This window comes from Chenopodium album, chromosome 1 (genome assembly GCF_948465745.1).
Source record: "Chenopodium album chromosome 1, dcCheAlbu1.1, whole genome shotgun sequence".
Taxonomy (NCBI): domain Eukaryota; kingdom Viridiplantae; phylum Streptophyta; class Magnoliopsida; order Caryophyllales; family Amaranthaceae; genus Chenopodium; species Chenopodium album.
The window spans coordinates 69,232,860-69,257,864 of NC_137834.1; the positions used below are offsets into that span (position 1 = coordinate 69,232,860).

General features: G+C 42.4%; 1 protein-coding gene and 1 long non-coding RNA gene across 2 annotated transcripts; both read right to left on the reverse strand.

Moving 5' to 3' along the window:
• Positions 1-14,808: 14,808 nt before the first annotated feature.
• LOC145635098 (uncharacterized) lies at positions 14,809-20,385 on the reverse strand. Its single transcript, XM_081686391.1, has 3 exons — positions 20,325-20,385; positions 16,940-20,228; positions 14,809-16,744 (listed from the first exon to the last, which is right to left on the reverse strand). Exons 1-3 carry the CDS (start codon positions 20,383-20,385, stop codon positions 14,809-14,811), a joined length of 5,286 nt encoding a protein of 1,761 aa, XP_081542517.1.
• Positions 20,386-21,685: 1,300 nt separating this feature from the next.
• LOC145600664 (uncharacterized) lies at positions 21,686-22,450 on the reverse strand. The gene is made up of 2 exons (XR_014104307.1): positions 22,323-22,450; positions 21,686-21,909 (listed from the first exon to the last, which is right to left on the reverse strand). It is a non-coding gene; the product is annotated as an uncharacterized LOC145600664 (long non-coding RNA).
• Between the last annotated feature and the right edge of the window lie 2,555 nt (positions 22,451-25,005).

The window sequence follows — 25,005 nt, forward strand, 5'->3', positions numbered from 1 at the left end:
AATTGTTTCTGCAAAAGAATGTCGGATCGAAGTTGAGGGGGAATTGCTCGTCTGGTCAAACCGAATCCTACAAAACAACAAAAGTCAACTGCCTGGGGGGTGTTCCCGAGAAAGCCCCTCCGACGGTTAAGTGAGTAAACTGTGTCTAGAAAGAGAATTTGTAGAGAGAGTGTGTGTGTAGAAAGAATTAATTACCTCGCTAATCTGTACAGGGGGGTCCAAACATTATCCCCACGACAAATTCGTAAAAGGCACCCTGCGGTTTAGGAGTTTGTCGGAAGAATTTTGATCGAATGAAATCAATCGACCCTGAAATTTTTTTTTTTTTTTTTTTGTCGAGCACCTTGTGGGCGCTGATGGTGCTGGCAGGCAGCCTGGGCACGCTGCCTGGGCGTTGATGCTGCTGGCAGGCTGCGTTAATGCTGCTGGCAGGCAGCCTGGGCACGCTGCCTGGGAGTTGATGCTGCTGGCAGGCAGCCTGGGCACACTGCCTGGGCGCTGATGCTGCTGGCAGGCAGCCTGGGCACGCTTCCTGGGCGCTGATGCTGCTGGCAGGCATCCTAGGCACGCTTCCTGGGCGCTGATACTGCTGGCAGGCAGCCTAGGCACACTACCTGGGCGCTGATGCTGCTGGCAGGAAGCCTTTAAGAGCATCTGTGTTCGAGCAAGGGCGGTAGCACATTCAACATACGATTGAAACACAGTTGCTGGCTAACAAACACGCAGGGTCGTAGGACAGACCTAAAACAATCCCCACATACGGCGCCAATTGTTTCTGCAAAAGAATTTCGGATCGAAGTTGAGGGGGAATTGCTCGTCTAGTCAAACCGAATCCTACAAAACAACGAAAGTCAACTTCCTCGGGGGGTGTTCCCGAGAAAGCCCCGCCGACGGTTAAGTCTATAAATTGTGTCTAGAGAGAGAATTTGTAGAGAGAGAGAGTGTGTGTAGAAAGAATTAATTACCTCGCTAATCTGTGAAGATTAGCATTTATAGGAGAGGATTCACTAACTTGATTAGGGTTAGGATTAGGGTTTCTGGCCGTTTTGGGCCGTGTTAGGCCCTGTTGGGCTATATTAGGGTTTCTCGGGATGCGTGCTGCGCATGATGATTGAATTTTCCTATTTAGGGTTTAACTAAGGGTATTTCGGTAATTTATGTATTTAATGAACATGGGCCCACAGGGGGGTCCAAACATTAGCCCCACGACAAAGTCGTAAAACGCACCCTGCGGTTTGGGAGTTTGTCGGAAGAATTTTGATCGAAAGAAATCAATCGACCCGGTAAATTTTTGTTTTTTTGTTTTTTTTTTGTCGAGCACCTGGGGGGCGCCGATGGTGCTGGCAGGCAGCCTGGGCACGCTGCCTGGGCGCTGATGCTGCTGGCAGGCTGCGTTAATGCTGCTGGCAAGCAGCCTGGGCACGCTGCCTGGGCGTTGATGCTGCTGGCAGGCAGCCTGGGCACACTGCCTGGGCGCTGATGCTGCTGGCAGGCAGCCTGGGCACACTTCCTGGGCGCTGATGCTGCTGGCAGGCATCCTAGGCACGCTTCCTGGGCGCTGATGCTGCTGGCAGGCAGCCAGGGCACACTGCCTGGGCGCTGATGCTACTGGCAGAAATCCTTTAAGAGCATTTGTGTTCGGGCAAGGGCGGTAGCACATACATCATACGAATGAAACACAGTTGCTGGCTAACACACACGCAGGGCCGTAGGGCAGACCTAAAACAATCCCCACATACGGCGCCAATTGTTTCTACAAAAGAATTTGGGATCGAAGTTGAGGGGGAATTGCTCGTCTGGTCAAACCGAATCCTACAAAACAACGAAAGTCTACTGCCTCGGAGAGTGTTCCCGAGAAATCCCCTCCGACTGTTAAGTCAGTAAACTGTGTCTAGAGAGAGAATTTGTAGAGAGAGTGTGTGTGTAGAAAGAATTAATTACCTCGCTAATATGTGAAGATTAGCATTTATAGGAGAGGATTCACTAACTTGATTAGGGTTAGGATTAGGGTTTCTGGCCGTTTTGGGCCGTGTTAGGCCCTGTTTGGCTATATTAGGGTTTCTCGGGATGCGTGCTGCGCATGATGATTGCATTTTCCTATTTAGGGTTTAACTAAGGGCTTTTCGGTAATTTATGTATTTAATAAACATGGGCCCACCACGGGGGGGTCCAAACATTAGCCCCACGACAAAGTCGTAAAACGCAACCTGCGGTTTGGGAGTTTGTCGGAAGAATTTTGATCGAAAGAAATCAATCGACCCGGTAAATTTTTGTTTTTTTGTTTTTTTTTTTTGTCGAGCACCTGGTGGGCGCCGATGGTGCTGGCAGGCAGCCTGGGCACGCTGCCTGGGCGCTGATGCTGCTGGCAGGCAGCCTGGGCACGCTGCCTGGGCGCTGATGCTGCTGGTAGGCAGCCTGGTGATGAGTGACATTTATGTCACTCTTAGGGAGTAGTTTTAGAGTCATTTTCGTGCTTATTTTATCTTATTTTTCCTTTTATTCTCTTGTTTTCTCTTTAATAAAGTTTCTAGTTTATTTTGGTAATTTTGAAGCGTTTTAGTTTATTTTCTTTATTTTATTAGCTTTAGTTTATTTTCGTATTTTATTTTACTTTATTTGCTTGTATAGTTTTTGTTTCATTTTTATTAGTTTAGTTTTGTGTCTCTTATTTTCTATTTCATTTTATTTATTTCTATTTTATTTATTTTATTCTATTTGTCGTGGTTTTGTTTTATTTCGTCCTTTGTTTATTTTCATTTTATTTTATTTTATCTTTGTCCCGATTCTCCCTTGTTTTTATTTGGTTGTGTAGGATCGTGCTCGGAGGTCGGAGGCTCGGGTCAAAGGTGTCAATCTAAGAAGCTTTCAAGCCCCAAAGCTGCTTCCCAACCTTATCCATCATCGCACCCTTCATTATCCTACACCACCCCAAGCAACAGCACTCTTCCCCTGCTTCACCCCGCACATCACCACCAGCACCAACAAACCGCATCTAGCAGCCCTGACCCACCTTCAACTACCACCGCAATCAACCTCCCTCAACCAATTACAGCAGCCGCACACCTAGCAGCCACCAAACAACACCAACACCTAGCAGCCCACCAAACAACCTCACACCTTACCACCACCGCGCAACAGAGCAGCCACCACTAGCATCAATTACAGCAACAATTGCGCCACATCGTCACCAATTCGCACAACAACAGCCCCAAATCAGAGAGAAATGCAAGTTCATTTGGGTTCGAGCAAACCCATTGAGAAGGTCGGTCGAATTTCGAGTCAGAGACTTTGGGGGTTTTGTTATTCGAAGAGGAGTGGTCGAACATACCCATGGTTTGACCGAACCAACCCTGTAGTTCGGCCGCACCAACCCGTGGTTCGATCGAACCATTTCACGAGCTTCGCACGCGATTGTTAATGAAGACCAACGACCTTGATTGATGCTCATAATAGGCGTTGATGATGCGATTGGTGGTGATAGCCGTTCATTTGGTGCTTGAGTGAAATCGGAGGGTGGTGATGCAATGAAGATAATTGATGGTGGAGCTTGGTGAAGTATGGTGCAGGGGATTATCTCCCCATTAGAGAGCTGGCATCGAATAGAAGAAGAAATGGAGGGTCTGATGTTTTGGGGATTTTGGTTTTATTTTTATTTTTCTTTTTCTTTTATTTTTATTTATTTTCCTTTTCCTTTTCTTATTTCTTTTCTCTTTTATTTCTTTTCTATTTTCTTTTCTTTTTATTTTCCTTTTCTTTCTTTATTTTATTTTCCTTCTTTTATTTTTCTTACTTTGGCTAGCTTAGTATAAATACCCAATTTTGGGGTAATTAGGAAAAATATTGAAGAACTGTCATTTTTACTACTCTCTAATTAGTTTTAGGTTAGGTTAGGATTAGTCTTCATTGGTAGAGAGAGAAAGTGTGGTTTTCTTCATTAATGAACTTGGATTTTGAAGAAGGAGCTTGTTCAATCCTTTGTAGACCTTCATCTTCAATTAATGAGCAATCTCTTACTCTTTCTCTTTACCTTTGTTTTTTATTTTGCTTATTTGCTTTTATTTTTCTTCTTTGCTTATTAATCATGTTGATGCTTATTGATTTGATGATTGATATTGTTTTCAATATGATTTGTGAGTAGTCATCTAGCCAAGGGTGTGGGGATGGTGTAGTTGCTAATTGTTCATGCTTTTAATGTTGGGGTTATGTTAATGGTGATTAAAGTCTTTGCATGCTTGATATTCTTTGGTCTTTCTTGCAAGTGCACATTGTTAGTTGATCAAAGATGAGTCTTTACTAACAAGTAACGGAAGTTGACTTAGTTGAGATTCATTACTATCGATTGTTATTTAATGGTACCTCCTAGTATATGGTTCTAATGTGGAAACATAGAGGCTATGTTAGGAGAAGCCAATTGACCCCGGAAGGCGGCTAGATTGGACCCTTTACTTCGATATTCATGCATGTTTAGTTTACCATTGATATGCTACTTTGTTATTGTATGGTCAAGCGTCAACTTCACCTACCCATTTCCCTTGGTGCCTTAATGTTTAATTTCTTGTTTTAGCATCTTTAGACTTTAGTTTATTTATCTCCTATTCCGGACTAGCTTAATTGTCGATAACATTTGGTGGTGTTTACCGTTCTCTGTGGTTCGACCCCTATGCTTGCCTTATACTCGTATTAGGTTTGTTTAGGTTGTATAAATTGTATTTGATCTAGGGATAGACAATTGACGACGCGTTTATTCCCTTGTCAAATTGGCGCCGTTGCCGGGGAACGGCTTCCATTACCGTTATGTTATCTTATTGAGACTAGTCCATTGTATATATTTTCTTTTGATTTGTTTTTGTTCTCTTTGTTTTGTTTAAGAAAAAATGGCTTATATTTCTATTCCTCAATTTGATAATGAACCGTTTTGGGTGTATTTCAATAGACTTGAGTATTTCCTAGATGGTGTTAAAGGTTTAACCAAGGGTGATTATTGTGAAATCATTAATTTGGGATTAAATAAGAATTTTAGAGGAGTAGTTGATAATATGTTAAATGGTAAATTTCAAGACATGTCTTTGGATGAATCTTGGGATTTCTATTCATGGTTAGCTAGGGATAATTATGATTGGGAGAGGGCCAATCATGAGACTTATGTTCGGGATTCTCATGCTTTTAATGTTGATGCTAATTGTCATGATTTGTCTAATATGAATTCCCATGATGTGCTTGATGCTCCCCATAGTGACCATGTAATGCATGATTTCAACTCCCCTCCCTCAATAGCTCAATGTAATGAGGTACATTCTAATGATGATGAAGTGCATGCTCTTTCTCATATTGCATCCGATTTTTGCATGAATTCTAAAGGTGTGCCCCATAGTCCCCTAGATGATTCCAATGAGCAAGCCTTTGACTCGTCTATTCATGATGATTTGGACTCGTTTGAGATTATGGCCCAAATATTTCTTGAGTTTCAAACGGTAGCCCATAACCTTATGAGTGAGTTCATTGATAAAGCTTCATTATAAAGAGATGAGTTTGAGAGAAATTTTCCCCCATTCACTCTTGATTTTGAGATAGTAGAAGGAAAGGTTGTTTATTGTGGTGAAAAGGAGGATAAGGTTGATTACCTTGGAGTTTTTTAGCTTGAGGGAGATGTAGAACATGAGGGTTCTTCATTTGAGGATTCCATGATTGATTTTCATTCCCTCATTAGTGATGTGAGATCTTGTGATGAGGGATTAGCTACCCCTTTTTGCCTTTCTCATACACCTTTTTCCCAAAGGTTTAACCATATCTCCTATTATCCTATGTTCCTCCCTTCTTTTCTCAAAGAACCTCTTAGGGATCCTCTTCCTTTTCATGCTTCCGAAGCCCCAAACTCTTTCATTGTTGATGAGGAAAAGAGTTATAATGCCAACCAAAAAGATTTTTGTGAGGATTTTTCTTTTTCTTCTTCTACTTTTTCTTCTTATTTTCTTGATTTTTCTTTTGATTCTTTTACTTTTTCTTTTCTCCCTTCTCTCAAGCATAAAGTTTCCTTGTACTTTATGTTTGCTTGTCATATGAGCATCGCGTATGCTCTATTTCTTGATATGTTTTCCGGTGCATATGACAAGCTATTGCGTTCTTTGTCGGGTTATTTACTAGATTGGTCATGCTTGGACGTTAAGCAAGCCTTTGCGGGAAGTAACCCGTGTTTTATTGCTTTCTTTTTCTTTCTTTTGTGTTTCTCATTTTTGTTTAGTCTCTTGTCTATGTGTATAGGTACTCGATGCATATACTCATGTGCAAGGATTTTGGATTGAGCTCCTTGAGAAGAAGCACACCAATGATTGCTTGCATTTGGAAAAGCAACAAAGACGAGGAATTAGATGAAATTGTGGACAATGTGCTCAATTGCGGGTTTCAACACCCACCTCACATTTAGTTTACTCTTTCCTTCTTCCCTTATCTTGGATTTGCTTTCTTAATTGCATTTGGATCGAATGAATATGATTTGTTGTGTGAATGTGTTTTCTTTCTTCCCCTCCCACCCACCCTTTGTGCCTTTATTTTGAGCATTGAGGACAATGCGCCATTCTAGCTTGGGGGAGTAGCTATTCGCTAGCTTGGGGGGGTTATCTATATCTCTTGGTGGTTTCTTAATCCATAGTCTCATGATTGCTTGATTTATTTCTCTCATACTTGCCAAAGTCTATTATTGAGATTGGTTTTCTATGTTTGGATGGCCATGAGCACCTTATTGAGTTGACTTTTGGTATTTGTAGCTTTGATTGATCATGATTTCATCTTGCACAATTGTATGTGCATTCTTGAGTATTGTTGGTTTTGTGAATATTTGTCTGTATAGTGTCTTTCCATGGCATTCAAGGCAAGTTTCAAAATGTTTTGTTTTAAACTTGGACATAATTGGGCTTTAGCACCTAGAATACCCTCTTTGCTAGTTGTTAGAGGTTTTCGTGCACTTCAATGTCGAGGTTGGTTCACACATGTAACATTTCTAGCATGTGTGGTGTTTGGATCCTTGGCATTTCTAGCTTATATCGAGAATTTGGCTTAATCTACCCAAGATCGAGACCGAACCAACCTAGGGGAAGAAGAAGGCAATTAGGATTTTTGTTTTGTTTTATTATTTTCTATTCTTTTATTTTTCTTTTGCATTTGCTCATTTAGTAACCCAATTTGAGCCATTTTCCCTTCTTTGGCATAACCACATTAACCAATGGACCTTTGCTTTATTTTCACCTTTATTAGTTTTTGTGAAGCATTCTTGGGACTTGATTTGGATTTTTAGTTAATGAAAGTGAGAAAAAGAATGAAAAAGAAGTGAAAAAACTCAATTTTTGGTACTTGTGTTTATATTTGTTATGTTGAATGGTTTGAGTAAATGAGAAGAAAATAAAGGAAATGAAAGAAAAAGCCGCTCAAAGTTAAAAGAGGCGAGAGCAAAGAATAAAAAGAAATGAAAAAAAAAAGAAGAAAATATTGAGAAAATACAAAAATATTTGTTGTTCGGTTGAAAAAGAATAAGCTTGGGGGAGGAGTTGCTAGAATTTTTTATTTGAAAGTTGGTAGTTTATTGAGTTTGAATTGAGGAATGATCAACCTTGCTTCACTTCTAAGTTTACCACCAATTTCCAAATTTATTTCCGCACCCTTTACCCTAGCCTAAACGTTTCAACCCTTTTAAGACCTTTTGACCTTAGTAAGGTTTAGTTACTACCGATGGAGGGTAATCAAGCCAAGCCTATTGAGCGAGCTATCAATGCCAAGATGTCGGGTAGCCTAAATGTTTTTCATTGCTTATTTTGTTCCGATTCCTTCGAGGAATCTCGAGATATCACCTTAAAAGTGGATGCAAAACTAGTGAGGATGCGGGAGTTTGGTCGGAGATAAGGAGGAGTGTAAGTCCCTCTAAGTTCTCTACCCTTTGCATGCTTTATGTGTGCATCAACCTTAGCTATTCTTTTGCTTGGCTACCTTTAATGTCTAGAAAGGATTGTATTCTTGTGCATTTAGCCCATTGTTTGTGTTTGGTTTGAAATATCAAAACTCGAGTTTTCTTGATTTCACCTTTGCCTTGAATGTTATGTGTTGCCAAGAGTTGTGGGTTAAACCTCTTAGGAAACCCTCACAAGAGCTTACTCGTCCTCTTTGGCGACATAGGGGTTTAAAGGGCTTGATGCATACGCTAAATGCATCCGTGATTCCTACGACAGTGAGTTAGTGTACATTCTTTCTCTTTGTTTCTATTTTGTTTCTTTTGCCTTTAATAATTCCATCTTGTTCTCTTTTGCCTTAGCTTTGCTCGAGGAAGAGCAAAGGTTTAGCTTGGGGGAATAAACGTGTCGTCAATTGTCTATCCCTAGATCAAATACAATTTATACAACCTAAACAAACCTAATACGAGTATAAGGCAAGCATAGGGGTCGAACCACAGAGAACGGTAAACACCACCAAATGTTATCGACAATTAAGCTAGTCCGGAATAGGAGATAAATAAACTAAAGTCTAAAGATGCTAAAACAAGAAATAAAACATTAAGGCACCAAGGGAAATGGGTAGGTGAAGCTGACGCTTGATCATGCAATAACAAAGTAGCATATCAATGGTAAACTAAACATGCATGAATATCGAAGTAAAGGGTCCAATCTAGCCGCCTTCCGGGGTCAATTGGCTTCTCCTAACATAGCCTCTATGTTTCCACATTAGAACCATATACTAGGAGGTACTATTAAATAACAATCGATAGTAATGAATCTCAACTAAGTCAACTTCCGTTACTTGTTAGTAAAGACTCATCTTTGATCAACTAACAATGTGCACTTGCAAGAAAGACCAAAGAATATCAAGCATGCAAAGACTTTAATCACCATTAACATAACCCCAACATTAAAAGCATGAACAATTAGAAACTACACCATCCCCACACCCTTGGCTAGGTGTTGGTGTTGTTTGGTGGCTGCTAGGTGTGCGGCTGCTGTAATTGGTTGAGGGAGGTTGATTGCGGTGGTAGTTGAAGGTGGGTCAGGGCTGCTAGATGCGGTTTGTGGGTGCTGGTGGTGATGTGCGGGGTGAAGCAGGGGAAGAGTGTTGTTGCTTGGGGTGGTGTAGGATAATGAAGGGTGCGGTGATGGATAAGGTTGGGCAGCAGCTTTGGGGCTTGAAAGCTTCTTGGATTGACACCTTTGACCCGAGCCTCCGACCTCCGAGCACGATCCTACACAACCAAATAAAAACAAGGGAAAATCGGGACAAAGATAAAATAAAATAAAATGAAAATAAACAAAGGACGAAATAAAAAAAAAACCACGACAAATAGAATAAAATAAATAAAATAGAAATAAATATAATGAATTAGAAAATAAGAGACATAAAACTAAACTAATAAAAATAAAACAAAAAATATACAAGCAAATAAAGTAAAATAAAATACGAAAATAAACTAAAGCTAATAAAATTAAAAAAAAAATAAACTAAAACGCTCCAAAATTACCAAAATAAACTAGAAACTTTATTAAAGAGAAAACAAGAGAATAAAAGGAAAAATAAGATAAAATAAACACGAAAATTACTCTAAAACTACTCCCTAAGAGTGACCTAAATGTCACTCATCACCTGGGCACGCTGCCTGGGCGCTGATGCTGCTGGCAGGTAGCCTGGGCACGCTGCCTGGGCACTGATGCTGCTGGCAGGAAGCCTGGGCACGCTGCCTGGGCGCTGATGCTGCTGGCAGGCAGCCTGGGCACGCTGCCCGGGCGCTGATGCTGCTGGCAGGCAGCCGGGGCAGGAAGCCCGGGCGCTGATGCTAGGCAACCTGGGCGCGCTGCCTGGGCGGTGATGCTGATGGCAGGCATCCTGGGCGTGCCTGGGCGTTGATGCTGCTGGCAGGCAGCCTGGGCGCGCTGCCTGACGTTGATGCTGCTGGCAGGCAGCCTGGGCACGCTGCCCGGGCGCTGATGCTGCTGGCAGGCAGTCTTTAAGAGCATCTGTGTTCGGGCAAGGGCGGTAGCACATTCAACATACGAATGAAACACAGCTGCTGGCTAACACACACGAATGGCTGTAGGACAGACCTAAAACAATCCCCACAGACGGCGCCAATTGTTTCTGCAAAAGAATTTCGGATCGAAGTTGAGGGGGAATTGCTCGTCTGGTCAAACCGAGTCCTACAAAACAACGAAAGTCAACTTCCTTGGGGTTGTTCCTGAGAAAGCCCCTCCGACGGTTAAGTCAGTAAACTGTGTCTAGAGAGAGAATTTGTAGAGAGAGAGTGTGTGTAGAAAGAATTAATTACCTCGCTAATCTGTGAAGATTATCATTTATAGGAGAGGATTAACTAACTTGATTAGGGTTAGGATTAGGGTTTCTGGCCGTGTTGGGCTATATTAGGGTTTCTCGGGATGTGTGCTGCGCATGATGGTTGAATTTTCCTATTTAGGGTTTAACTAAGGGCATTTCGGTAATTTATATATTTAATGAACATGGGCCCACCACAAGGGGGTCCTAACATTAGCCCCACGACAAAGTCGTAAAACGCACCCTGCGGTTTGGGAGTTTGTCGGAAGAATTTTGATCGAATGAAATCAATCGACCCGGTAAATTTTTTTTTTTTTTTTTTTTGTCGAGCACCTGGTGGGCGCCGATGGTGCTGGAAGGCAGCCTGGGCACGCTGCCTAGGCGCTGATGCTGCTGGCAGGCAGCCTCCGGAATTGCAAAAAAAGGCTTCTAGCATGGTGAAAATGCCATTTTTCTGATTACGGTCTCACTTTTAGGCCTACCTTGGAACGGTACGGGCTTGAACTATCCCATAATGAGCCCCTATGACGGGCGATGATATTATTGATGCTTTCTAAGAGCCCCTTGAGTGGGCGATGATATAATTGATGCTTTCTAAGATTCCCTTGGATGGGAGATGATATAATTGATGCTTTCTAAGAGCCCCTTGGATGGGCAATGATATAATTGATGCTTTCTAAGAGCCCCTTGGGTGGGCGATGATAAGCATACATACTCTTCTGCATGAGTAACAAGTGTCTGTGACAACGTTCCCTTGCATGAGTAACAAGTGTATGTGACACCCTTCCTTCGTATGAGTAACAATTGTCTGTGACACCCTTCCTTCGCATGAGTAACAAGTGTCCTTTGGCTCATTTTACGAAGCAAATATTTCTCTTTATATATCCACATAAACACATATTTCTCATTCATAATTTCATTCTCAAAAGATTTCTAGTGAGAGAAAGCAGTGATAAAATTTAGTGAGAGAAAGTGTTTACAACACTGTTTGGCGGAAGGAAGCTTGTGCGCTCTTGTTCGGAGGTAGTCAAGGCGGTGATCGTGGTTTAGCATCAGCCGGAGCTTCATTTAGTTGTAAGACACTACACTTCAAGGTACGCCTTTGTTCTTTTATGCTTTTCTTTCTTTAATGGCATCATCGTCAAGTTCTTTTAGCATTAGACAACCATGGTGGGTTGAACAAGGTGAACCCGCCGTGGAAGTAGCACAAGATTGTTCTGCTACCTCCGGTATCCCTTATGCCGATGTGTTACCGGATTTCCCTGGCGGGTCTCCGTACTCATCCTATGAGGAGGACTATGGTCCGGGTGAGGTGACTGTGGCCTTCTCGGAGGGAGATGGTTTATTTAATAGGCACCTTGTGAATGGTGTAGTTGAAGTGATGGAGGATGCTGAAGGCCAGGACAATGAAGAACGCAATTACCAGGGCAACGCGCAGCCACTCGGGAGAGGCCTGCAAGCCTATGGGTTGAGGACGGTGTTTCAAGAAAGAATCCGCCTAGGCCAAATCTCACGGCCTATGATTGAGAATATGGTGTAACCGGCCAATACGTGGGGTATGCCCCTGAAGATGGAGACACTCCCATGACTCCACCTCTAGGGTGTACCGTTGTATATTGGGGTTTACTAAAACAGGGGATGCGCTTTCCCCTTCACCCTTTTGTCAGGACTTTGTTGCGGGAGTACAACTTAGCCATTTGCAATTTGACACCTAACTCTTGGCTGAAAGTGTACTCTTTTTTGGTGGTTTGTACCATGATAGGGCACACTCCAACTTTAAGGCTTTGGAGAAACTTGTTCAAATTGATACCCTCTAAGGATTGTATTCGCATCCGCAATGGCTACAAAGTGGTGCACGACCAACAATCAATAGTCAAAAACTGGCGTGGCCAGTTTATGTTTGTTTACTGCCGTACTTGGGACATCCCATTGATCCCAAATTTAGGGGAACCCAATTTGAGTTTAAATTTCGACGTTCCACCCATGAACAGGAAGGAAGTTGTAGTTGCCCTTTTGTTGGAAACTAAGGGTCTCGTGGTCAATGGCGACGTTGTTCAATTACCCATGAATTGGATACCGAACCGAGCCTTTCTAGAGGATGAAAAGAAGCATTGTACAATTGGCCTTGGCTTCCGCTCAGAGGGTATGCTTGAGGGGGGGTCTTCCACACGCATTTTGATTATAGGTATCGTTGTGTTGTTCTAACTTATTCCTAATTTTGTGCAAGATTCATGGATTCAGAAGCTTTGAAAACTTGGAAGGCCCTTGCCCTGCAAGCTGCTGCGGTGAGGAAGCTACTAAAGAGCGGTTCTAGGGATATACCTCCCCCACCCTTGGTAAGTTATCTTTGTTGACTTTGAATGCATTTAATGGTTTGAATCTCATTGATCTGTTATTTTGTAGAGGACCCAGGGGAAAGTTACCTTGGCTCCGGTGGAGATACCAGGGCAAAGCTCTAGTATGGCTCCTGAAGATTATCCAACTCTGCCTTCAACAATGCTAGAAAGCCATGACCTGACGGTGCCATCCCCTCGACAAATGGTGCCATCTCCTCGGCGTCCGCCAAGCCCTAAAAGGAGTAGGCACGATGATGGGAGTGGCTCATCTAGTAGGGCCTCGTTTTGGGACCTCGATGGCTCGGGAAAAGAGGCCCGTGTTGAGTCGGCTTTAGGTCACCTTTACTCAACTGTTGATGCGGACCACTTTAAAGGCTTGGATCATGAGGAAGAGTTTAGGATTATGCAGCAATCATGGGTTGAGGTTTGTGACCCTCTTTCTTCTTATCGTTACTTTTACTGTTGTACCGTGATTAACATGCTTTATTCGTCATCTTTAGTATTCGGTACGGGCCGCCGCGTTAGCACAGCGAGGGCTTATGGTCGCTGGCCTAGCTAAGGAGAATTATGCACTTGTACAAGAAGTCAATTTGCTTAAGGAGCAGATTGCCAACCTACAGTCGCAGCTCGAAGAGATGACAAGCCTTAAGAAAACTGCTATCATGAAGAAGCTCCGGCTTAGAAAATAAAAGAATCAGATCAAGGAACAGTTGAAGATGGCTCTAGAGGAGTTGGAGTCCGCAAAGGAAAAGTTGGCAAGTGTTGAGGAGCAGTTGAGGGCGGTTGGTGCTACTCAACAAGAGGTGGCGAAGGCTTGGCTCCAAACACCAGACGGCATGGCCTATGTTGAAGAAGAGTGCGTCGAAGCTAACGAGCTAGGGCAAGAAACGGGAGTCCGTCGCCTACAGGCTGCCTTTGAACTTGTTCACCCTAACTTTCAGTTCGAGCCTCTTTATGGCAAGTACCAAGAAATCCTCAAGAGCGAGCTTGATGAGATGATGAAGAATTTTTCGCTCTGTGATGAGGGCCAAGGTAGTCAAGCCTACGAGCATCAACCAACCGTTGATCAATGCCCCGTGGGCAATCATCAATATCATGTGCTAAAAAAGTGTGGTTCCAAGGGTGATGCTTCCGAGGATGATGTTTCTAGCTCTCATTCTCATCATGACTAGTTTCCTATTTATTGCTTTTCCTTGTTCTTGTATCCCTTTATTTTCAAGCAGACTTGTATTTAAGGCAACTTTAATGAAATAACAGATTGTTCTGGTTCACTTATGTTTACTTGTATTTATTACGTTTGATGTCTTTTGGTGCCCCTTGGGGCTAATGAGCCCTTCGGATGGGCGATAATGTGTCTGACGCCCCTTAGTGTTTATGAGCCCCTTGGATGGGCGATAATATGTTGATGAACCTCTGGGGTTAATGAGCCCCATGGATGGGCGGTAATGTGTCTGACGCCCCTTAGGGCTTATGAGCCCCTTGGATGGGCGGCAATGTGTTTAGTGCCCCGCGGGGTTAATGAGCCCTATGGATGGGCGGTAATGTGTTTGACGCTCCAAGGGGCTTAGCCCCTTGGATGGGCGGCAATGTGTTTAGTGCCCCGTGGGGCTAATGAGCCCTATGGATGGGCGGTAATGTGTCTGACGCCCCTTAGGGCTTATGAGCCCCTTGGATGGGCGGCAATGTGTTTAGTGCCCCGTGGGGCTAATGAGCCCTATGGATGGGCGGTAATGTGTCTGACGCCCCTTAGGGCTTTATGAGCCCCTTGGATGGGCGCAATGTGTTTAGTGCCCCGCGGGGTTAATGAGCCCTATGGATAGGCGGTAATGGTAAACATGTAACTTTATGGTAAAATGGAGACGAAAATTGCGAATGGAAAATATTAAGTTTGCTATTAATGGAAATTGATTACTATTGTGGCAACAAATGCACTTATTCTATGACCAAACGTCTTACAATGATGAAATGTTCACATAGCCTTTACTTGTAGTACCCATGCCCCCATTTCATCGTGTAAGCATTGAAAATATACTAAATTGAATACTGAAAAAACATGAATTTAAACATAAAACCTTCTGAGGTTCTCTGCGTTCCATGGCCTTTCTAAGGCTCTGCCTTCGGGAGTTTCTAGGCGAAAGGTCCCTTTTGCAACTTGTTTTGTGACCTTATAAGGCCCTTCCTAATTGGGTGATAACTTTCCTAGCTCGGGCTTGCGGCCTGTGGCCTCTATATTGCATAGCACCCAATCTCCTACTCCGATCTGCTTCTCCTTGACCCTCCTATTGAAGTGACGGGTCATTTTCTGTTTTTGTGCGACTGCCCTGAGTAGGGCGTTACCCCTTATTTCAGGCAATAGATCTAAATCCATGCTTTTGTTTTCTTCATTCCTCCTATAATCGTAGAATGTGATCCTGGGCGATGGAATCCCTATTTCGACTGGTAGCACAGCCTCGCTGCCATAAACAAGGGCGAACGGGGTTTGGCCCGTTGCATCTTTCGGAGTTGTTCTAGCTGACCATAGAACACTTGGTAGGTCATCAACCCATGACCCCTTGGCCCCTTCCAACATAGTTTGTAGGTCGTGGAGTATGATTTTGTTTGCAGCCTCAGCTAGGCCATTCGCTTGAGGGTGAGATACATCACTAAAGTTTGTGTGTATTCCAAACCTCTCGCAATACTCAACAGTCGGTCGACTATAGAATTGTCTCCCATTGTCTGACACGAGACTTCTGGGCACGCCAAACCTTGTGATGATGTTGCAACATATGAACTTTTGAATTTGCTTATCAGTGATTGAGGCTAGGGGTTCGGCCTCGATCCAGTAGTCTATGGCGACCATGAGGAATCTTCTCTGCCCTGAAGCTGCTGGGAATGGTCCAAGCAAATCCATGCCCCACTTGTCAAATGGTAGGGTGGCGATGATTGTTTGTAGCGGGCTCGAGGGGAGCCTTTGCACATTGGCGAAGTTCTGACACTTGTCGCATTTTTGTACTAATTTGGTCGCATCCTCCCTTAGGGTAGGCCAATAAAACTCTGCCCTTAGTTCTTTGCCTGCTATGCATCGAGCCCCTTGATGACTTCCACAAGCTCCTTGGTGTATTTCACGTAGCACATAATCTCCATCTTCTGCGGTGATGCACTTGAGGAGGGGATGAGTGTACGACTTTTTGTATAGGTTTCCTTCGTGCCAAACAAACCATTCTGCTCGTTTCTTAATTGCGTCGGCCTCTTTAGGATCTTCTGGGAGTTTGTTGTCTCGCATGTAGTGCACTATTTGATCCATCCAATCATCTGATCGGTCCAAGTAGTGAACTGCAGGCGCATTGATGCTTGGCTGTTTGAGAACTTCCCATATTATAGAGCGAGGGCCGAGCCCCTGGGCGAAACTAGTCATTCGTGCAAGGGCATTAGCCTGTTGGTTATCTGCCCTTGGAAGATGCTTGATCTGAAATTCAGACAACGGCGAAGCAGTTTCTTTGACCTTGTTGAGATACATGCGCATGCTATCTTCCTTGGCTTCGAATTCCCCTTGGACTTGGCTTACGATTAATTGGGAGTCATAAAAGGCATGAACTGCCATGGCTCCCGCCACCTGGCACAACTCTAGCCCTAAGATGAGGGCTTCATATTCAGCCTCATTGTTTGAGGCGTTAAAGTCGAACTTGACTGCATACTCAAACTTCTCGTTGCTCGGTGCCATGATTAAAATGTCGGCCCCGCTTCCTGCCTTGGAGGAGGAGCCATCTACATATAAATACCATGGTTTGGATCCATCGTCATTAGGGCGATGAGTGCATTCGGCGATGAAGTTTGCTAGAGCCTGTGCTTTTATTGCCCTTCTAGGCTCATACTCAAGGCCAAAATCTGCAAGCTGGTCTGCCCAATCTGTGATTCTATTTGAGTGGTTTCTCCCTTCGATTGCCTTCTTTATAGGATGGCTAGTCAAAACTTTTATGGGGTGAGACTGGAAGTATGGCTTCAGCTTTCGGCTTTCCATGACTAGGGCGAACACCAACTTCTCAATTTGGGAATACTTTGACTCTGCTCCTCTGTAAGCATGGCTGACGAAATATACCGGGTGTTGTGATCTATCCCTCTTGGCAACCAACACTGCGCTAGACAAGTACTCTGATATAGCCAAATATAAGAACAATATTTCCCCTGACAGAGGAGAAACCAACTTGGGAAGAGAGGCCAAGTGTTCTTTTAGCTGTTGGAAGGCGATCTCGGCTGCTGCGTCCCATTGGAACACTTTTCTCTTGAGTGTGTTGAAAAAGGAAAAGCTCTTGTCTGCCGACTTTTAAAGAAACCTGCCCAAGGCGGCTATGCATTCGGTCAGCCTCTGCACCTCCTTTACACTTCTAGGGGACTGCATATCTAGGATAGCTCTGATTTTGTCGGGGTTAGCTTCAATGCCCCTTTCATCAACAAGGAAGCCAAGGCATTTGCCTCCCTTGACTCCAAACACACACTTTCTGGGATTTAACTTCATCCCATATTTTCTTAATGTCGCAAGCGTTTCGACCAAGTCTGTGACATGGTCCTTCTCATGACGACTCTTTACTATCATGTCATCAACGTAGGCTTCGACGTTTCTCCCTAATTGCCCTTCGAAGATTTTGTTGATGAACCTCTGGTATGTGGCTCCAGCATTTTTGAGGCCGAAAGGCATGGCCTTGTAACAATATACTCCTTGGTTAGTGATGAACGCGGTATGCGCCTGGTCCTCTTCTGCCATGGGGATTTGATGATATCCCGCGTTTGCATCCATGAAGCTGAATAGAGCATGTCCAGCCGTTGAATCCACAAGCTTGTCTATCTTAGGGAGAGGATGGTCATCCTTGGGGAACGCCTTGTTTAAGTCGGTGAAGTCGACGCACATCCTCCATGCCCCAGAGGGTTTCTTGACCAACACAACATTCGCAAGCCAATCCGTATACTGACATTCTTTAATGAACCCTGCTTCGAGTAGCTTCTTTACTTCTGCTGCAGCTGCTCCGGTGCGCTCGGGGCCTTGATGCCTCAACTTTTGTTTAACAGGCTTGTAGCCTGGCTTGATGTTCAAGCGATGAGTCATAATGGCAGGGTCTATGCCGGGCATCTCGCCTACTGAGTAGGCAAAGACATCACGATGTGCCTTAAGCACATTGATTATTTGAGTGCGCAATGCAGTGTTGATATTTGTTCCGACCCGCACCGTTTCTTCAGCGCTGCCAATGACTTCTTCCTTATCTTCTTCTATGGGCTGGGGTTTGTCTACCTTCCTAGATTCTTCAGTGAAAAGGACCAAAGGGTCGGTTACCTTGTTCTTCTTCGATGGTTCAGCGGGTGCTTCGGATGCTCGCTTCAAGCTATTGACGTAGCATTCTCTAGCGGACCCTTGGTCTCCATATACTTTTCCAACTGTTCCATCTTCAAGCTCGAATTGCATGAGCAGCTGATAGACTGATGTGGCTGCCTTTACCTTGTTCAATAATGGTTGTCCGAGTATGACATTGTAGAGAAAGGGTGTGTCCACCACCAAAAAGTGGGTAATCACTGATCTACCCTTCCCTTTGGGACCAAGTCGAACTGGTAAATGGATTGTCCCTTTGGGAAAGACGGGCTGTCCTCCAAAGCCGATTAAGGGTCTGTCTACGGGTGTTAGATCTTCTTCGTTGTATTTAAAACACCTCAAGCAATCAAGGGTGATGAGGTCTGCTGATGACCCGCTATCGACGAGCACTCGACTAACTCTGAAGTTGGCAATTTTCATCTCAATGACCAAGGGGTCGTTATGAGGGACTTGCAAAGGGCGTTCTAACTTTCCACCGAACGTTATGATAGGCGAAGAGTGTGTTGAAACGGGTGTGACCTTGAGCACTTGATGTTGCAAGGTTCGTAGGTTGTCTTTTTCTTTGGTCATCGATCCTCCGAGTGCTAAGCCACCGGCAATGACAGCACCGGTGTCGTCGCTGCGAGTATCTCTTGCCTTTTCCTTCTCCTTGTTCGAGCGGTCAGATTCTTTGAGGTATCTGTTAAGTTTTCCTTCGTCAGCAAGTTGATCAAGGGCTTTCTTTAACTCCCTACAATTCTTTGTGGTATGCCCGCATTCGCGATGATACTCGCACCAGAGTCTCTTGTCCCTCTTCTCCTCGGGGGTCCGAACTACAGGAGGCCTTGGCAACATGTTTTTCTCTTTAATGTCCAAATAGATCTCTCGACGATTACGGTTGTACCGAGGGTCGTTACCATGATATGTGATCAGGTTGGATCGTTTGGATGGTTGGCTCCTTGAAGGTTCATCCTCATGTTTCCTCTTTTTCTCTAGTGGATTATTCTCACGGCTTGTACCACAAACTTCTGAGGCTTGTATATTCTTGTGTGCCCGCTCCATGGCTTCAGTGAGGGTTGAAACCCCTGACTCGATCAGCTTAAATTTAAAATCCGTGGAACTCAGCCCGGCCAAAAAGGCAGTTAGGGCTGTCTCATCTGGTAAGTTTTGGATTTTCAAAGATTCTTGATTGAATCTTTGTATGTAGTTCTGCAAGGTCTCCGTCTTCCCTTGTGTTACAGCCATTAGATTAACACTTGTTTTTTTTTTCTGTCTTGCTGCGTGCTTAAAACGACTAACAAACACACGTTCCAAGTCTTGGTAGCTATGGATACTACCTTTAGGCACACACTTTTGGAACCAGAACAAGGCTTGTCCCTTTAAAGTAGTAGGGAAATACTTACACCATGTGGCCTCGCAACTTGTTTGCACACTCATTTGCGCGGCATATGCGACTAAGTGCTCATCAGGATCGGTAGTTCCAGCGAAAGGCTCTATGGTAGGCATCTTGACCTTGTCTACTTTTGGGGCATTCATTAGCTCCTGGCTCAATGGAGTCAGCGGCGTAGACAAATGTGATGGCAACCGTGGTGGCTGCTCATCTTGGTTTCGAGTTCTTTCTTCTTCCCGAGGTCTATGGCTTGTATGACGAGATATGGGATTTCGCTCAGATTTGTCCTGCCTTGGAGGATCTTCTGATTCTCCTACATCCTCCCGACGAGAAGGTGATCGCTGATCAGGCGATCTCGGACTCTGACTTTGCCTACGACTCCGTGCCCTATTCTCATCGTTATCACGTGCTTGGCGTTGCTCGATTACCCTGCGTCTGTTAATGAGTTCTCGGGCGTCCATCTCGCGCCGTTGTAAGCGCATCTCATCAATGAGTCGTCTAGCATCTGGGTCTCTAACCCGGTTAGTCAGTTCACCCTCCCTCCGGTGTCGGCTTGCAGTAGAGTGTCGACTGGATTCTATGCAGACCGGTGATATGACAGGCCGATCATGAGGAGATCGACGACGGTTTCCAGACCTACTTAGGGCGGACCTAGTAGTACCGACGGGCTGTGCCCTACGGCTTTGTCCACCGCTTCGTCGGGGAACATTGTGGGGATGTGCCCTTTGACTGTTCCGCGATGCTTGGCGTCCCTGGTTTTGCGGTGGCCGACGGGAGGGACCAGCTTGGTTGTTTTTCACAGCTTCGGTCAGTTGTCTGAGGGTGTCCTGGAGAGTTTTGTTGAACTGCTCGGTCAGCTTTTCTAGATCTTGCCTAGTCACAGGTTGCTGATTTCCTTAATCAACGGGTTGTTCAACCTCCATGTTGTCACCTTCATCTTCACGGTTTGATTGCGGGTTGTTCCGCGGCTGACAAGGTGGGCGTGACTGACCTTGAGTTTGATTCTGCCCACCAGCGTTTTGGGAAGGATCGGTTCGACGAGTGGTAACCATGACTTTTTGTCTGACGAGTCCCCACAGACAGCGCCAATTGTTTCTGCAAAAGAATTTCGGATCGAAGTTGAGGGGGAATTGCTCGTCTGGTCAAACCGAGTCCTGCAAAACAACGAAAGTCAACTGCCTCGGGGGTGTTCCCGAGAAAGCCCCTCCGACGGTTAAGTCAGTAAACTGTGTCTAGAGAGAGAATTTGTAGAGAGAGAGTGTGCGTAGAAAGAATTAATTACCTCGCTAATCTGTGAAGATTAGCATTTATAGGAGAGGATTAACTAACTTGATTAGGGTTAGGATTAGGGTTTCTGGCCGTTTTGGGCCGTGTTAGGCCATGTTGGGCTATATTAGGGTTTCTCGGGATGCGTGCTGCGCATGATGATTGAATTTTCCTGTTTAGGGTTTAACTAAGGGCATTTCGGTAATTTATGTATTTAATGAACATTGGCCCACAGGGGGGTCCAAACACTTTTAATCATACTTAGTATTAAAATTACCCTAGACATGATATTAGGAATATCATAATAACAATTTAAACATGATTTCTACATTATAACATCAATAAAAACCATTAAAGCGCTTACTTTGATGCCTCGTACCTCTTTCTAATAACAAAATACACACGTTAGTAACTTTAAGGAAAATAATAATCAAACAATTAAATTAAATAATGGAAATAGAGATTTGGGACCAAACCCTCAGAAATTAAAACCTTTCACGTCTAGGGCGAAGGCAACTTCGAATATGGCTAGGTGTTTCTAGATCTTGTGAATGCGGAATTTTGTATGTAAAAAGCAAGTTTAGAAAAGAGAGAAAGAGAGTAATCAAAGAAAACTTGATGAGAATTGATGAATATTAGAAAGAATGAAAGAGAATTGAAAAATGGTTGTAGGTGAATGAAAACGGAGTTTTTACGACGTTATTTATAGACAAAATCAGCCAAAAAGATAAAATTACCAAAACAGAGTCTGGTGCACGCAAAACGAGATTGGCGCCAACGCCAGCTTATTGGCGCCAGGCGCCAACATTAGCGTCAGGCGCCAATGCCAGCACCAGGTAGGGCTGGCAAACAGGTCGGGTCGGGGCGGGTTCAGGTCGACCTGTTTACATAAACAGGTCAGGACCCCCCAACCTGAACCCGACCTGTTTACTTAAACAGGTCAAATAAATCAACCTGAACCCGACCTGGTTTTAAACGGGTCGACCTGAACCCGACCCGTCTAAACCTTTTTTTTTTTTTTAAATACCCTTGTAATTTGTTTAACGTGTATTTATAATGTATCATTCAACTAACATAAAATACAAATTCAAAGCAAACATAAATCCATTATAATTCCATTATAGTTCATACAATCCTACAACAATAAAATTAAATATGATAAATTGGTTGGGTATTATCAAATAAATAATAAATAATTAGGCAATAAAATCAAAACATGTGCTGCTGCGTTTGGCATAATTCAGTATCTTCATCTTCTTATTCGGATTCGCATGTTCAATGGGTTCAGGAGGAATGAGGCTGTCAAGTATCTGTTGATTAAGAATAAATTAAATAATTAATTTAGACAATTGTAGAGAGAAATCACAAAAAATGCAAAAAATTAGCTAACAACATTCACACCATTCCAAGTTTTCAACTCATGATGAAAAAATCAACTCATAAACAAGCTAAAATATTCTCAAAAAATCATAAAAAAATCAAAGTAAATCGCATAAATAGATGATAAAAAATCAAATAAAATCGCATAATCAAAGTGATGAAAAATATCATAAACAAATAAACCCATAAACAAACAAAATTCAATCAGATTAAAACAAGTAAATTATTGAAATAGAAGAAACAAAACGCATAATAACATGTAAATTACTGAAATTGACGAAAAAAACGTATCAAAACACAAAAAAATATTAAGCAAAGAGAATGAAATTAACAAGTAAATTACCTTGGGAATGTTGAGATGAATATTCAGCAAGCTTCAATCAACAATTTTAATGGAAAAGAATTAAAAACAAGAGGGTAAAGAGAGAGAACTAGAGAAGGGAGAGGAGAGAGAAAGAGAATGAGTAAATATTGAATGAAAATGAAAGAGTAGTGGTGTGAGGTATGAATTTTTTTTAGGGTTTTTCATTAGATAGTTTGGGCTTAATTGGCCCATATTTAAAAATTAGGTTGTAAAAATAAGGTGGTAAACAGGTTTAGGCGGGTTGGGTTCGGGTTGACCCGACCTGAAACCGACCCAATTAATTAAATGGGTTTAGGCGGGTTGGTTTCAGGTTGGGATTTCCAACCTGAACCCGACCTGTTTAACTTCAGGTCGGGTTCGGGTTGACCCAATTACATAAACGGGTTGAAATTCTATCTCAAAACCCATTTATTTCGGGTTGGGTTCGGGTCGGGTTGTCGGGTCGGGTCAGCTTTTTCCAGCCCTAGCACCAGGCGCCAATGGCTGGCGTTGGGCGCTAATCCTGTTTATGACGTGTTTTCTAAAATCGGATAAATTTTGCCGTACAGGAGGATAAAATCGTATCTTTTCCTCAAAAATGTTCTTTGATTTTAATTAAAACTTTGAAAAATCAACAAAAATCAATTTATCAATGCTAATTGAATTAGGAATGAAAAGAACCTTCTAGAAGAATCTAGAAGACCAAAACCATTCCTAATTGCATTAGGAATGATAAATCATATTAGGCCCTCCCCTAGATCATTGGGCCGCATATAAAGCTCAAACCGGGCCCAGTTTAGTAAATTGGCCATAACTTCCTCAATATTCATTGGAATTGGGCTTATAATATATCGTTGGAAAGCTCTTGTCAAGCTCCATCCAACTACACTACTATTGGACCCATATCATGGACCAACCAAACTGGATTGACTGTTTTCTTAAAATAAGTTTTCAAAAACAGAGAGAAGAGAAAAGAAATTAAAACTATCCGCAACACTAGACTTTCCACACTTTCACTTCATTCGATTATGATTCGACGCGAAAGGTACTCATCACTGGGTTTGGTTTTTGGGGAGACACAAAATGGGTGTCTACAGGAACAAATATTTTGGTAGTGGAAAAAAGTAAGAGAGAGAAAGGTAAAAATACAAAATTGCCCATGTGATATATTGATAAATTAAAAAGTAAGTGTAAAAAAGCAAGGGTGTGTTGGGTATTTGTAGTGTGAACACAAATAATTTTTTTCCTAAAGAGGAAATGGTGCAATATTTGTGAAATTTCCTAAAAAGACAAGTGGTGCAATAATAATAGAACAGAGGAAGTATGTATCTTTGCGTGCTAAAAATATAATTAATCATAAATAAAATTATCTAATATAAAAAATGTACATTTAATAACGGTTAGAAAAAAAGCCTTGTTAAATGATGCCCCATTAATAACAGTGCTTTCATCTACCGTGGTTAATAACAACTGTCTATTGCTATTAACAAGAACTAGTCGAGCAAGTTATAACTTGGCTCGATAAGCTTGTGAGCACCTCCCTAACTATTTTGATTAATTGTGAAGTTAAAAAAAAAAGTATAGTTAAAAATAAATGTGGTGCCTTTATAGAGAGAAGCTAACACTTATGTCCACAACTAACACATTTTAAATTTAAAGTGAAATTAATTAAATGATGATGAAATAGTTTTGTATAAGGTAGACAAGAACGACTAAAAATTGAACAAATGAAACAATGTATTGAAAAAAGGAGGAAGAAAGAACTATTAATATAGAGTAATTTTGTTGAGCAAAAAGATTTGCTAAAGTCCCTCATTGAAAGAAAATAGAGAGTATAAAGATTGTGAAGTTATAAAAAGAGAAACTTAGCCTCTCTTTTAATAATATGAATAGTTTGGCTCCTATTTAAGGTTTGGGTTATTCAAACATTAGCTCTATATATTAAGTTTGGGCTTGAACTTGTGACTTTATCTAGCCTTTTTTTTTAAGCTATGTATAAAGTTGCTAAAAAAAAACTCAATCTTCTTGAGTTCTTGATAATTACCATGAATGTGGTTTTGATATTATCTAAACCTAGTTTTATTGGTTATTACCAAGATCGTAGATGGACATTACCTAAATCCAGTTTTCTTTGTAATTATCAAGATTGTGGTTGGGCATTACTTGCACCCAGTTTTCTTAGTCTAAACCCGACTCCAGTTACCTATACTCGAGAGAAGTTAGTACTATGTCCATATCACATTTTAAATTTGAGGGAAGTTAATTAGATTAGATGATAATACTATTGTACGAAGTAGACAATATTGATTGTACGAAGTAGACAATATTGTTTCTTTTGTTCAATTATTATCATTCTTGTCTACTTTATACAAAAAAATTCCATTATCAATTAATTTTTACTTTAAATTTAAAATGCGTTAGTTGTGGACATAAGTAATATCTTATTACATTATTTCACTAGATTTTTCATTTCTATCTCATTTTCTCATTACATTATTTAACTAGTTTAATCTTAATCAATATTGCCTACTTGTACAAAGTATTTCATCACCATTATTAATTTTGAAAGGAATGGTGTCCTTCGAACAAGTGTACTATTCTGTTAGTGGGTTCAGAATTATTAGAAAGCTAATATATTCAGTGAGGTCAAGTGATCGGAATGTCTGGGTGGAGGCCGCTTCCG

Coding starts and splice junctions, on each gene's coding strand:
- LOC145635098 (XM_081686391.1), bottom strand. CDS start 20,385: ATGGTTACCACTCGTCGAACCGATCCTTCCCAAAACGCTGGTGGGCAG. Junction 20,229..20,324: donor TGGGCAGAATCAAACTCAAG/GTCAGTCACGCC, acceptor CCGTTGATTAAG/GAAATCAGCAACCTGTGACT. Junction 16,745..16,939: donor TGCATAGCCGCCTTGGGCAG/GTTTCTTTAAAA, acceptor GTACTTGTCTAG/CGCAGTGTTGGTTGCCAAGA.